Source organism: Ochotona princeps, chromosome 22 (assembly GCF_030435755.1).
Source record: "Ochotona princeps isolate mOchPri1 chromosome 22, mOchPri1.hap1, whole genome shotgun sequence".
Taxonomy (NCBI): domain Eukaryota; kingdom Metazoa; phylum Chordata; class Mammalia; order Lagomorpha; family Ochotonidae; genus Ochotona; species Ochotona princeps.
The window spans coordinates 906,529-919,062 of NC_080853.1; the positions used below are offsets into that span (position 1 = coordinate 906,529).

Genomic DNA, 12,534 nt, shown 5'->3' on the forward strand with positions numbered 1-12,534 from the left:
GGCAAGGCCAGCTGCCCAGACAGGGCGCTGTGAGGGGGCTGGGCTGGGGGTGCGTCTGGGGTGGGCATTACTGTGTGATATGCGCCCGGGCACATGTCCACTGGACACAGGAGAAGCAGGCCCCACGGGCGAGGCCCTGGGGGACAGGGGCAGAGTGGTAAGGCTAGCCTGGGTCCTCTGGCTGAGCCTGTGTGAGGCTGTAGTGTTGGTCTACATGGTTCCTGATATAGGGCCCACCTGCTGGCACATGGTGTACCCTGGTGTCCTGTGACATTGTGTTGTCTGCACCAGCTTCCTGTTTCTGCTGGGTGCACCCCAGGCACCTTTGTGAGGGTCATACAAGTGTCAGACTTGTGGTTGAAGGCAAGGCCTCGCAGGCTTGAGCTTTGTGGCTCTTGTTAGGGGTCAGGGGTCAGGTTATATCTGGGGGCAGGGTCCATGGCTTGGGCAGTGGGGTTGCTAGAGGTGCAGGTGAGGTGTGCTTGGGAGGACCAGGGTGTGTAAGTGGCAGGCCCGGTGGGCGTGGTTGAGCCACTTTTCAGGCAGGACTCATCCCACCGCAGGATCAAAGCCCAGGAAGCTACTCAGCTCCCAAGAGGAGGTCCCCTGCCAGTGCCTAGGGAGAAGCGGCTTGGAGCCTGTGCTGGCAGCGCCCCAGGCAGAGCTCCCGCTCGGCCCCTGCACTGGCCTCATGGCCCTGGGCTGCTCTGGCAGGGAGGCTGCTCGACGTGCTGTGGCACGTGGCGGGGGCACCTCCCCATCTGCCCCTGCGCTGATCCTGCCAGCTGCGTGTGGAACGGGGTCGGGGGCCATGTGCTCACCGCCCTCCCCGCTCTGCTGCAGGTCATCCAGCAGCCCTCGAAGCCAGGAGCCCTGATCCGACCCCCACAGGTGACGCTGACGCAGACACCCATGGTCGCCCTGCGGCAGCCTCACAGCCGCATCATGCTGACAGCCCCGCAGCAGGTCCAGCTGAGCCAGCTGCAGCCAGGTGAGGCCCGGGCGCAGAGTGTGCGCTGCTCGGTGAGCGCGGCGTGCACCGGTGCCGCTGTCGCTGTCCCACACGACTCTGCGTGTGGAATGGTTGATAAGATCGAGGGAGTCCCGAGAGGTCCCTTGCAGTGGAGTTCGGGTTGATCCGAAGTTCTGAAACACTGCAGTGAGGCGGGAGGTGAGCTCCCGGGCAGGGCCTGCCGACAGCCTCGTGGCATTGCCCGTGTCTTGCAGTCCCCGTTGTCAAGCCCGCCGTGTTACCTGGAACCAAAGCCCTGACTGCCGCGTCAGCCCAGGCGGCCGCTGCGCAGAAGCACAAGCTGAAGGAGCCTGGGGGCGGGTCCTTCCGGTAAGCGCTGCACCCGCCGTGGGGTCAGTGGGGAGCTGGCCTCGGCTTGCTCGGGCTCTCGGGGCGTGCGTGGGCCTTCGTGGGCCTTCATCCCAGGGCTCCTGCGGCTGCAGACTGCTTCTCCCTACCTGAGTGGAGCCACCTGTGTGGGGGGTTGCCTCGAGGATGCCACATGAGTGGGACTGACTGGAGTGGCAGAACTTCTGTCTGTGGCGGTGCTGGTGGGGGCTGGGCCAGGTTGAGGCTGGAGCCGGCGCCCCATCCAGGTCTCCCATGTGGACAGCAGGGCCCAAGTACTGGGGCCATCCTGTTGCTTTCCTAGGTAGGGGAGGTGGGGGAAGCCAGACAGCTGGGGCTGGAACTGGAGCTCTGGTCGGGGGCTGCATCGGTGCCACCTCGGCGGTCCCTGGGGCTTCTGGGTGTGAACAGAGAAACGTTCATTAGCCCCTCTGGGTGGTATTGCAAGTGCACCCAGAGGAGCCACCCTGGGTCGGGGGTTCCCAGGCCACGGGCAGGAGGGGCCGCGGTGGGGGAAGGGCACACTCAGCTTCGGAGGCTTCCTGACCCCCGCCCTCCCCATGTGGACAGAGTGGGGTCGGGGGTGGCGACTGGCTGCATGGGGTGCAGAAGAAACTCGGTTCCTTGAGGATCGGAGCCAGGAGTGTAGGAGGCTGCTAGCAGCCAGGGTTCCTCCTCGTCTGAGTGGCATGGGCGGGTGCTGCATGGGCCCGGGCAGGCTGGCACAGACTCTGGGTGGCAGCACTGCTGGGCATGGGTGGCTGGGGGAACTCGGGTTGGGCCAGCGCTCCCAGGAAGGACATGGCTGGCCTGGGCTGTGGTGCTCAAGGGTGAGACGGGTTGGGGGTCCCAGGTTGGTGACGGCTGCCCCAGCAGCAGGTGACCTCACGCTGTTGGAAGGACCCAGAGCATGTCCCCTGGGGCCCCAGGGCAGCCCCGCCTGGGGCCAGCATGCACAGAGCTGTGTAGCTGGCAGACAGCATGGAGGAGTCGTCCCACGGCCGCTGCCTGTGGGGCTCAGGCCACCATAGCAAGGACTCCTGGGGACAACTGGCCAGTGACCTTCAGCTGTGAAGGGTGGGAATGTGTGCTGCTGCCTGTGGCAGTGACCACAGCGAGGGACAGGAGATGCCCTGGGGCAGTTGCCACAATGGTGGCTGTGGGCAGCAGTACGTGGGTGATGAGCTTCCTGTGCCACATCGGGGGGCTCCTCTTGGCCAGGTGGGCAGACGTTGTCCCGACCGCTGCCAGCTTCTAGTCAGGTGGTGGAGCCTGGAGAGCAGTGAGCACGTGGACGCGGCGCGGGGGGCCCACAAATCACGAAGCAGATGGAGTGCCCGCGGGCAGCCGGTGCAGAAGCTGGGCCTTTCCCTGCCCTGCGTGTGTCGCCCAGGAGCCCAGAGCCTCTCCTCCCATCCGCTGTGACGATCTGATCTGCTTTTCTCAAGGGACGATGATGACATTAATGATGTGGCGTCAATGGCTGGAGTAAATCTGTCGGAAGAAAGTGCGAGAATATTAGCCACAAACTCGGAAATTGTGGGGACGCTGACCCGGTCCTGTAAAGATGAGACCTTTCTCCTCCCGGCGCCTTTGCAAAGAAGAATATTAGAAATAGGCAAGTGGGTGCTGGGCAGCTCCCGGGACGGTTTATAAGATGGATCAGAACCAGGCAGGTGGGCGCTGGGCAGCTCCCGGGAGGGTTTGTAAGATGGGTCAGAACCAGGCAGGTGGGCACTGGGCAGCTTCTGGGAGGGTTTATAAGATGGGTCAGAACCAGGCAGGTGGGCGCTGGGCAGCTCCCGGGAGGGCTTTATAAGATGGGCCTCAGAACCAGGCAGGTGGGCGCTGGGCAGCTCCCGGGAGCACCCATGTCTGAGCTTGGTTTGCCCTCTGCCGGTGCCTGAGGGCAGCAGGCCATGCCTGCCGTGCTGGGCACTGGTGAACTGTGGTCTTGGCTGGGCTGCCCTGAGGTGGTAGACCACAGGGCAACGGCGGGAGGCGAGGCAGGCAGCGCTACCCTGGCTCCACGACATGCTTGCTTCCTGTCGCCTGGGCTGCAGGTAAGAAGCATGGCATCACAGAGCTGCACCCGGACGTTGTGAGCTACGTGTCGCATGCCACGCAGCAGCGGCTGCAGAACCTTGTGGAGAGAATATCAGAGACAGCACAGCAGAAGAACTTCTCTTACAAGGTATCCTGCCGGGAGGGGCTTCGCCGTCGCCAGCCCCGGGCCAGCAGGAGGCCAGCAGGAGGGCACCTGCGGCTTGGAGATGTCCCTCCCACAGCCCTGGGTTCCCAGCCTCAGAGCAGTGTCTCAAGGATGCCCTCCACTGTGGGTCTGGAAGTTCTAGAATCCCTGTGGGCTTGTGTGAGGTGCAGGCGCCTGTGTCCCGGGGCAGACGGGGAGGGGGTTCCAGGCTCAGGTTGGCTGCGTTCCCCCGTAGGATGACGACAGGTACGAGCAGGCGAGTGACGTCCGGGCGCAGCTCAAGTTCTTCGAGCAGCTCGATCAGATCGAGAAGCAGAGGAAGGACGAACAGGAGCGTGAGATCCTGATGCGCGCGGCCAAGGCAAGTGTGCGGCGGCTCATGCAGGTGCCCGCACGGGCGGGGCTGCACAGAGTGAAGAGGGGCAGCTGGCCCTGGGCCAGGCCGGGCAGTGGGCAGCCCCCAGTCTGGCTCGCACCCTGTGGGACTGCATCTTGCTTTCTCATTTCCACGCATGCCGTGGGCAGCTGACCGCTCGGCCTCACGTGTCAGACATGTTTGTGGACTGATGGTAGCTGAGCCACGCGTGACGTGAACCCTGGGTCATGACTTGTCTCTTTCTGCTGCTTTGAACCACAGTCTCGATCCAGACAGGAAGACCCTGAGCAGCTGAGGCTGAAGCAGAAGGCGAAAGAGGTGAGGGTGGGGCCCCAGCGTGTGGGTCCACGTCGTGCTTGCCCCCAGCGCCACCCTGGGCATGGGTAGTGCTGCATGTGGGACTGTGGCTGCTTGGTCCCACTCGAGTGTGGCTTCTCCGGATGCGCAGCCTGACGCTCAGAACTGGTCCGTATTTGTGACTTTTCACGTGAGTGTCATCCCTTTCAGAAGTGCTGCTGTTTCTGATTTGCAGAATACGCTCACGGTCAAAAAAGTTTGAACGCACATGCACTCACGCACATGAGCTAGAACATGAGGGGTTCCTGGTTGGGGGACTTGTCTCTGCTCTGTGGTAATGAAAGGTGACCCTGCGTCCTCCCATACTTGTCCCAGATGCAGCAGCAGGAGCTGGCACAGTTGAGGCAGCGGGATGCCAACTTGACCGCCCTGGCTGCCATCGGCCCCCGTAAGAAGAGGAGAGCAGACTGGCCAGGCTCCACAGCGGGTGCAGAGGTACTGGCAGGGTGGACGACAGAGGGGCTCCGCTGTGGAACTGGGCAGGGCAGAGGGTGCGTGCAGAGGTACCGGCCACACGGGGCGGGGCAAGGGCTGCGGTGCAGAGGTACCCGTGGGACGGGGCAGCGGGCAGGAGCTTCTGAGCTGCCTTTGGGGGTCTTCTGCCCTGACCCAGGGGCATTTGCTCCACTTGGACATCACGGCTGGCTGCGGTGGGTTCAGGCTGGGCTGGAGGGCTCAGCCTGGTGACCCTGCTCCTGGGGCCCGCGTCTCTCCAGGGCCCTGTCGGGAGCCACCTTGTCACCGGCTGCCGTCAGCCCTCATCTTACTCTCACGCCTGTTGCTGGTTAGGCGCACCCCAACGTGCCGTAACTTTTCAGGTTCCGTTTTCATGGCGGTGATGGCACGGAGGGAGACGGGTCTGTGGCTGCTGGCTCATTCCCCAAGTGCCAGGCCAACCCCAGTGAGGTACCCAACCCCAGAGTCCCTCGAGTGTTGCTGCTGCCTCCCAGGGCAGGCAGCCCAGACATTCAGATGTGGGGTACCAAGTCCAGCTCTGCACCGTTGTGGCTGCCGGACACAGCACCTGCCCTGGACACACACGCTGTGCGTGTTTTGGTTCTGGCTCATGCTGAGTTCCCCCCAGTAGTGGGCCTTGGACTGCCCGGCCCACCTGTATGCTCTGAGTGACCATCAAGTGGAGCCTTGGCTGACTTCTGCACTCTGGGCTCTGGTTTCACATGTCAGTTAGCTCTGTTGACTTCAGTGTCAACTTCTTGGGCCAGGGATACGCGTGGGACCACCTCCAGGTCCCTTGATTGTGTGTCGTCCTGGGATGTGCCGTGCCCTGCCTGGACACACCGTGCCCTACATGGATGTGTCGTGCCCAGCCTGGACATGCCATGCCCTCCTTGGATGCACCGTGCCCTGTTCAGACACGCCATGCCCTGCTGGGATGCACCGTGCCCTGCTCGGATGTTTTGTGCCCTCCTTGGACGCACCGTGCCCTGTTCGAACGCGTCGTGCCCTCCTTGGACGCGCCGTGTCCTGTTCGAACGCGTCGTGCCCTCCTTGGACGCGCCGTGCCCTGCTGGGACGCACCGTGCCCTTCTTGGACACGCCATGCCCTGCTTGCACACACTGTGCCCTGCTCGGATGTTGCCAAAGTGCCTTTGCAGGCTTTCCGCCTGGTTCTCTGGCTCATATGAGCTGCTGAGTGCCTGCCTACTCACTAAGCAGTGTGTGTGCTGCTCGTTCTTGAGGCGAATGAGTGAAAGCTGCCTTTCCAGTGCTCAGTGCCCGCGTGGGCCATCCTAGCTGCAGCTCAAGCCCTTGGGGGCCTCGGGCTGTCCTTGCACTTCAGGCTGCAGTGTTGGTGCTGCGCATGTCTGACGGCCGCTGGCATCCTGGGCACGCCTTGGGGATGGCCTGCTGAGGCCCGTGGTTCCTGGTGGCTTTCTCACCTTGTTCGCCCGACTCCTGATCTGGGCCTGGTCTGAGGCCTCTCAGGTGTGTGGGCCTAACTTGGGGCCAGGTGTTTGTGGGGTGCAGGTTATGGTGCTCAGGTTGGGGGGGTCCCATCCCAGCTGTGGAGTGGCTGTTATCTGTGTACCTGCTGTGTGGAGAGGAGGTGGTCTGAGGCAGGGCCTACACAGTGACCTTGGCAGTGTGCGAGGTCTCTGGTGTCCTGGTGTCTCTGTGACCTTGGGGCCCCACCCTCTGTGGATGGGGCTCTAGGCTGCAGCCCACAGGGGAGAGGTGGCAGTACAGGCTGTGGGGCAGGACTGTGTGTCTGGAAGGACAGCCCCAGAAAGTACGGGCCCCATTTGGTCTCCCACGTGCGTGCCAGGGCGTTCCTACTGCTTCCCAGGCATGTCTGCAGGGAGCTGGCTCACCAGCTGGGACACTAACTGGCATCGTGGGCAGGGGCCCACAGAAGGGCTTTGGAAGAGCAGCCCACGGCCTGAGCTGGGCCTGGTCTGTGATGACTTTGGAGCCTACGGGGCCCACTCCAAAACGACATTGAAATCATTGAAATATGGAAGTGCTGGACAGCAGCTGTGTCATTCCGAGAGCCGTTCGTGGTGTGGGCACTAGAGGTGTGGGTCCTGCGTGTGCTGCTCCTCCCCGAACTGCTTGTCATCTGGCCTGCACCACGCTGGCAGGAAGTGAGCTTGCCGGGCGTCCTGTGAGAGGCCTGGGTCAGACCAGGGCTGAGCGCGCCAGCCCCTTCTCCCATGTTCCCCGCTGCCTGGCCGTGTCTGTTGCTGCGTTTCCAGTGGCGTGCATGGGCGGGGTATCCCACGGCGTATTAAAACTGATGGTTGGCTTTGCTGTTCAGATGGCGTGGGTCTCCGGGAGCTTTTTCGTTCCTCTTCCTCTTGCCATAGCAGCCGTGTCTCTGAAGTGCTGGTGGTGGGTGAGATGTCCATCCCTGGGGGTAAGGGGTGCTCGGGGCTCCCAGGAGCTGAGCCCAAGTTTGTCTTGCCAGCTGTGTGGGCCCTGCTGAGCAGCCGGTGGGGGAGCCCGCGTCTCCCCACGCATCCAGGGGGTCTTGGTCCTGATATCCACGTGGCTGCAGCAGGCTTAGAGCTGCTCGCCTCAAGGGGCATGGAAGTGCACACGGGCGCCCTCTCTTGGGGTGGCCGATCCCCAGGTGCCCACTGCAGCCATGCCAGCCCCTTTGCCTTGTGTCTGTCCTGGGGTTCCCCCATCTGGGCATTGCCATGTGCCAAGAGTTGGAGCTGTACGGGAGGGACCACAGAGGCGGTCGCTGTGACCAAAGCCAAGTCCTGCCCCGTCTCACAGCACAGGCAAAGCACATTCATTGCCTCCTTCCTCTTCTTCCTCCTGTCGGGCGCTTGGGCACCTTGCTCTCCCCGGCCCCGCCCCCTGGCCCTGGTCCCCGCAGGCTTCTCCTTCCATGCTCGGAGGCTTCAGGGTGGTCTGGTTTCCGTGGATGCTGTCACAGCTGCTCCCCGATGCAGCTTTCCTGCAGGTGTGTGCTCTGCCCCCCCCCCCCAGTGCCGCGCTGCCTCCTTCCAGGGTCCATGGTGTTACGGCGCCCTCTCCTGACGGTCTTGCGAAGTGCAGGAGTGGGCCTTCTGTGCCCGTGCTGGCTGGTTGGATCCTGCGTCTGTGTGGGCTTGGCCCTGCGGCCCACCGCCCGTTCATTGTGGGCTCAGCCCTTTCCGGGGTCCGGCCCGGGGCCTCGGACCTGGCCACTCGCAGGTGTTTCTTCTGTGCTGTTTGATTATTCGAAAGACAAAGTGCTAGAGACAAGGTGGGGAGATTTTGTCTTCTGTCTCTCGTCGGGGGGTCCCTCCCCACATGGCCTCAGTGGCTAGTGCGTCCATTCTGCAGCCTGCTGTGGGCAGTGGACGCATGACGCCACCTCGGTGGGGGATGGGGCTGATGGATGACCAGCCCTGGTGCTGCTGGCTGTGTGCTAACTAGAACCCCACCAGAGCTGCCTTCCCAGGGTGCGTGGGGTGGTGGGATCTGACCTTTGGGCTGGCTCATGTGAGCTGTGAAGCTGCCTCCCGCTGCCACTTGCCACACACCTGCCCCTGCTGGGGAGGACATGGGCCTGCAGGTGTGGGCGGCCTGACGGGGTGCTGGCCCTGGCACTGCTGTCAGCTCAGATCCTTGGCAGGGTCCTGTCCAGCCCTGACTCCCAGCTAGCTGGCCTGGCCCTGCCTTGTTTGCACACTGGGAAGACGAGAAGGCAGTGCTACTGGTGTGGCCGGGGCTGGCTGACAGAGCCCCCGAGGTGGGACTCACAGTGGGTCTGCATTGCCCACCTGGGAGTCCACAGGCTGGTCTGAGCTCCCTGTTCAACTTTGCCAATGGTCTCTGAGTGCGGATGGGGCCTTCCATGCCGCCACTGGTCAGCAGGCAGGTTGGCGCCACCTCGTGAGCCCTGGGAGACGCGGGTGTTGGCCTTGGCCGGTGGGCCAGTTGGGGCGTCAGTCTAATCTCAAGAAAAGATTGCATTAAAATCTTGTTTATCTGATTTCTGACTTGTAGCACCCTGTAAACTTAACGCCTTGCCTTGGTGCCAGCTCTCGGGTTCAGAGAGCAGATATGCTTCATAAGGCGGTGTCCTGCAGCTGGCAGCCTCCCCGTGGGCCCGCCCCACTCCGCGCCAGCTGGCTGTGCTGAGCCCTGAGGTCAGGTGTGGTGACTGCGTGAGGAAGCCGTGGAGGCTTGCCGCCGGTGGCCATGGCTGCACATTGGCCCGCCAAGGACAGGCTTGGAGCCCTGCCCACACGTGGCCCGCTCTCAGTCGCTGGTGCCATTGCTGTTCCAAGCCGCCAGAGGGCCTTCCCGGGCACGGGACCCGCATCTTCCTGCGCCGAGGCCACTGGAGGATGCGACTTGAAGCTGCTCTGGAGCCTGCTGAGACCATGGAGTCCCTGCAGCTGACACCTGCCCGCGAGGCCAGAAGGAGTGGGTGTGCATCGGGGCTCAGGCACCTGAGCGGCGGCCTGCTCTCCTCCTTGGACCATCTGTCCGTGAAGAAACTGGGGCCGAGGGCTGGAGCCACACCAGCCTGTTTTGAAACCTGCCAAGCCAGAGCAGTGGCCTGCCCCAACTGGACCTGGACCAACCCAGGCGTGGGCAGTGCTCGGTGCGGGCCTGGGGCCTCTCCTGCCCCACCATCCTTGGCAGTGTCCTGGCAGAACTCCTGGGCGCCTCAGACTGTGGAACGCCGTGAGGACTCTGTGGCCGTGTCTGCTCAAGCGTGCTGGAAGCGCTCCCACCCTCGGCGTGTGGACCCTGCTGCGCTCACCCCAAGCCTGCCTGCAGCTGCTGTCTGGGTCGAAGACGCCCCCAACAGCTCCGTGGATAGCAGGCTGCCCCAGGGTCTGGTGGTGCTGGGTGGCTGTGGGGCAGGGGGCCATTCTCGGGCCCGACCCGCCCACTGTAACCACTGAGCCTTCACCCCTTCCCGGCTCAGCACCTGCTCACCCAGGCCGGGAAGGCAGGCCCAGGTCCAGTGTGCGTGACGGCCACGTGGGATGACTCAGCCGGCCTTCGGAGTGGCCCTGGGTGGGCTCGGACCCCTACTGCACCTGCTGGGCAGCTGTGCTGTGTTTGTATGGAGGGCCAGGTGCTAGCTGTGGGGTCGCCGAGGGCTGGTGTCTGAGCGTGCGCCGTGGGGGCCCCTCCCAGTCCCTCCTGTTGGGCACTGCCCCTGGCACCACTAACTCGCCTGTCTTGTGCTTTCTCGTCACCAGGGCGCGGGCCCGGGCTCAGCGGTCCCAGGCAGCTCCGGCGTCGGAACCCCCAGGCAGTTCACGCGGCAGAGAATCACGCGGGTCAACCTCAGGGACCTCATATTCTGTTTAGAAAATGAGCGGGAGAGCAGCCACTCCCTGCTGCTGTACAAGGCGCTCCTGAAGTGACGCGGTGCTGCGCGGACGGCCGCTGGCTTCGCAGGGGTCCCCTCTGGACCGAGCCGAGGGGTTCCGTTTCCCAGCAGCCCCCTCTCAGGGGGACCACTTTCTAAATCCGCTCTTCAGTACGAAAGCAACCCGTCTCTGTAACAGAGAACACGAGGCCCGTGGACTCTCACAGGACAGCCGAATCTAACTCAGCTCTGAGTGAGTGGCCTTCTTGCCAAACAAGCCATATATATATAGACTGATGGAGCCGCCGAACGAGCCGCCCCGGCCGCGTGTGTTCAGCCTGTGTGGACGTGTCTGCAGCCGGCGACCTCACCGCCTTTGTTTTATGTTGCTTAGAGTCAGTTGGCAAAGCAAACTGATTTTTTAGCCTCCCCCGCCCCGCCCCGCCCCGGCCGCCCGCTGAGCCCCCTCGAGGCACAGCAGGTCACTGTAGCTCCCCGGCCAGGCTGGCGGCTCCTCCTGACTGTGGGCAGCGTGGTCGTGGGCGCTGCCCCTGCCGGGCTGTAAAGCTGTAAAGTGGAAAGATGGAAACCTTTTCAGCATAAATATATTTTACTTGCACTGTGTTTTTTAGCTCAAAGTGGAAACTTAGATGAAATAAAATCAGAGTTGAGAAGAATCATCGGAGGCCTATCGTCGCATTGAATCACGTGTGGGGACGTCGTGTTCTGTCGGTGGTGTGCACGTCTGGCTCGGAGTGTCCACACGGCCGTGTAAACTACAGTTATTTTGCTAAGACTGTATGCAAGCTGGGGGCCGACTTTGCAGGCGTCCGGAGCCAAGCCCCTTCTTTGTACCTATTTTTTTATGACAGATATACTAATTGGTTCTTTCTATTTTCAGAGGTTATTGTATTAAATTGTCTATGGATAGCGCTTTTATGACTGTACAGAGCCTGGCTCGTGCGGCCACGCGTGACCAGCCGCACGAGCCCAGGTAGCCGGTCAGTATTTTCCACCGACACCTGAGAACTGTTACAGCCTTTAGTTTGTCTTTTAGGAGATCCCCGTCTTTCCATTTTTCATGTAAATTTTGCACAGTTACTTGTTCATATGTAAATATTTTACTTTGAAAAATGAAGTTTTTAATTGCTATTGTTTTATATAGGATTGAAAGAAAATTAACTCCTTTATTAAAAACAACTTTATCTGTACGTGTGTTGTCGGCTCTTCGCATGTTCGCATCCTGCCGTGGTCACGAGCTGCTGGCCCTGCAGCGGAAAGCCCTGAGCTGCCTCCAGGGCACGGTGCGTGTGGCTCGGCTGGGCCTGGCAGGGGGAGGCACAGGGAAGCCAGGGCAGGGAGGGGCCACTGCACAATGCCCCTGGCCAGGCCTACAGCTCGGCTGGGCTGCAGGTGAGAGCCCTTGATGGGCACCTTAGTGTGAGCCTGGCATGTGTGTAGACATGAGTCATGCTGGGTCAGGGTGGGGTACCCCAGTCCTGTGCCGGGTTCTGAGGGCAGCCCCGCGTCTGCACAGGCTTACCTGCAGTCCTGTGGCCTTGGGCAGCTTCGGCAAGTCCACTCAGGATGGTAGATGTGGCTGTGTGCCTGTGGCTGGGCTGTGATGGTCCTGGGGCAGCCATGACTGTGACCAGAGTCCCGGGCTGAGGTGCCCGCTGCTTGCATTGCCGCCTGGCAATGGGCATGGGCATGGGGCTGTTGGGGGATACTGCGGTGTGACTGGCGTGTGGCAGGCAGCGTGTGGTGTGTGACACAGTAGATGCAGTCTGTCCTGTGAAACAGGTGGGTAACGTGACCGAGATGTGTGCCAGATGAGGAAGAGGAGAAAGGCAGGCAGCGAGCACCCGAGGCGCGGCTGTGTGCGGCAGGAGCCGGGGAGCCAGGGAGCCGGGGAGCCGGGGGAGCCAGCGATGACACGCTGCCAGCTCTCAGGAGCCGACGCTGGTGGTGGAGAGCCGTGGCTGAACCCCGGTGGTGGTCAGCAAGATCTTTAGGCTGAGTCAGGCGAGGTGAAGAGGAACTCCAGGTTCATGGAGTGGGAGGTTCCGCTCACTGACAGCAGTTTCTATCCACAGAGATCCAAGCCTCATCCTAGCCTGGCCCGGTCAGGGACTCGGCAGGCCTGTGGTGGGCACGGCCACTGCGCGGTGCTTGGGGCCCCGGCTGGCTGCGCTGAGACCTCCAGCTTGGACGCTGACCTCAGAGGCTACACAGCTATGGAGGGGCTGGGACGGGGTGAGGGCCCCTGCTTCCGTCGGGCCTGCTGTTAGAACCACGTCGAGCTCTGTAGCGCACCCAGGAAGGTGGCACCTTTGGTGAGTCCCGGGAGCGCTCGTGGGAAGGCCCCTGGGCTGCCGTAGTGTCAGGCCGCAGGGACTCAGTCCTGCCTGGGCCGGTCTCATGCCCTTGTTGAT

General features: G+C 62.5%; 1 protein-coding gene across 1 annotated transcript in view; it reads left to right on the forward strand.

Annotated features, from left to right (window-relative positions):
- TAF4 (TATA-box binding protein associated factor 4) overlaps positions 1-10,194 on the forward strand; it is a 45,817-nt gene extending 35,623 nt beyond the window's left edge. The window contains exons 8-15 of the mRNA XM_058679679.1: positions 844-991; positions 1,228-1,342; positions 2,809-2,986; positions 3,432-3,554; positions 3,808-3,933; positions 4,210-4,266; positions 4,621-4,740; positions 9,987-10,194. Coding sequence (XP_058535662.1) covers positions 844-991; positions 1,228-1,342; positions 2,809-2,986; positions 3,432-3,554; positions 3,808-3,933; positions 4,210-4,266; positions 4,621-4,740; positions 9,987-10,154 — 1,035 coding nt within the window. The 3' untranslated portion in view covers positions 10,155-10,194. The remainder of the gene's footprint in view (positions 1-843; positions 992-1,227; positions 1,343-2,808; positions 2,987-3,431; positions 3,555-3,807; positions 3,934-4,209; positions 4,267-4,620; positions 4,741-9,986) is intronic.
- The last annotated feature ends 2,340 nt before the right edge of the window (positions 10,195-12,534 follow it).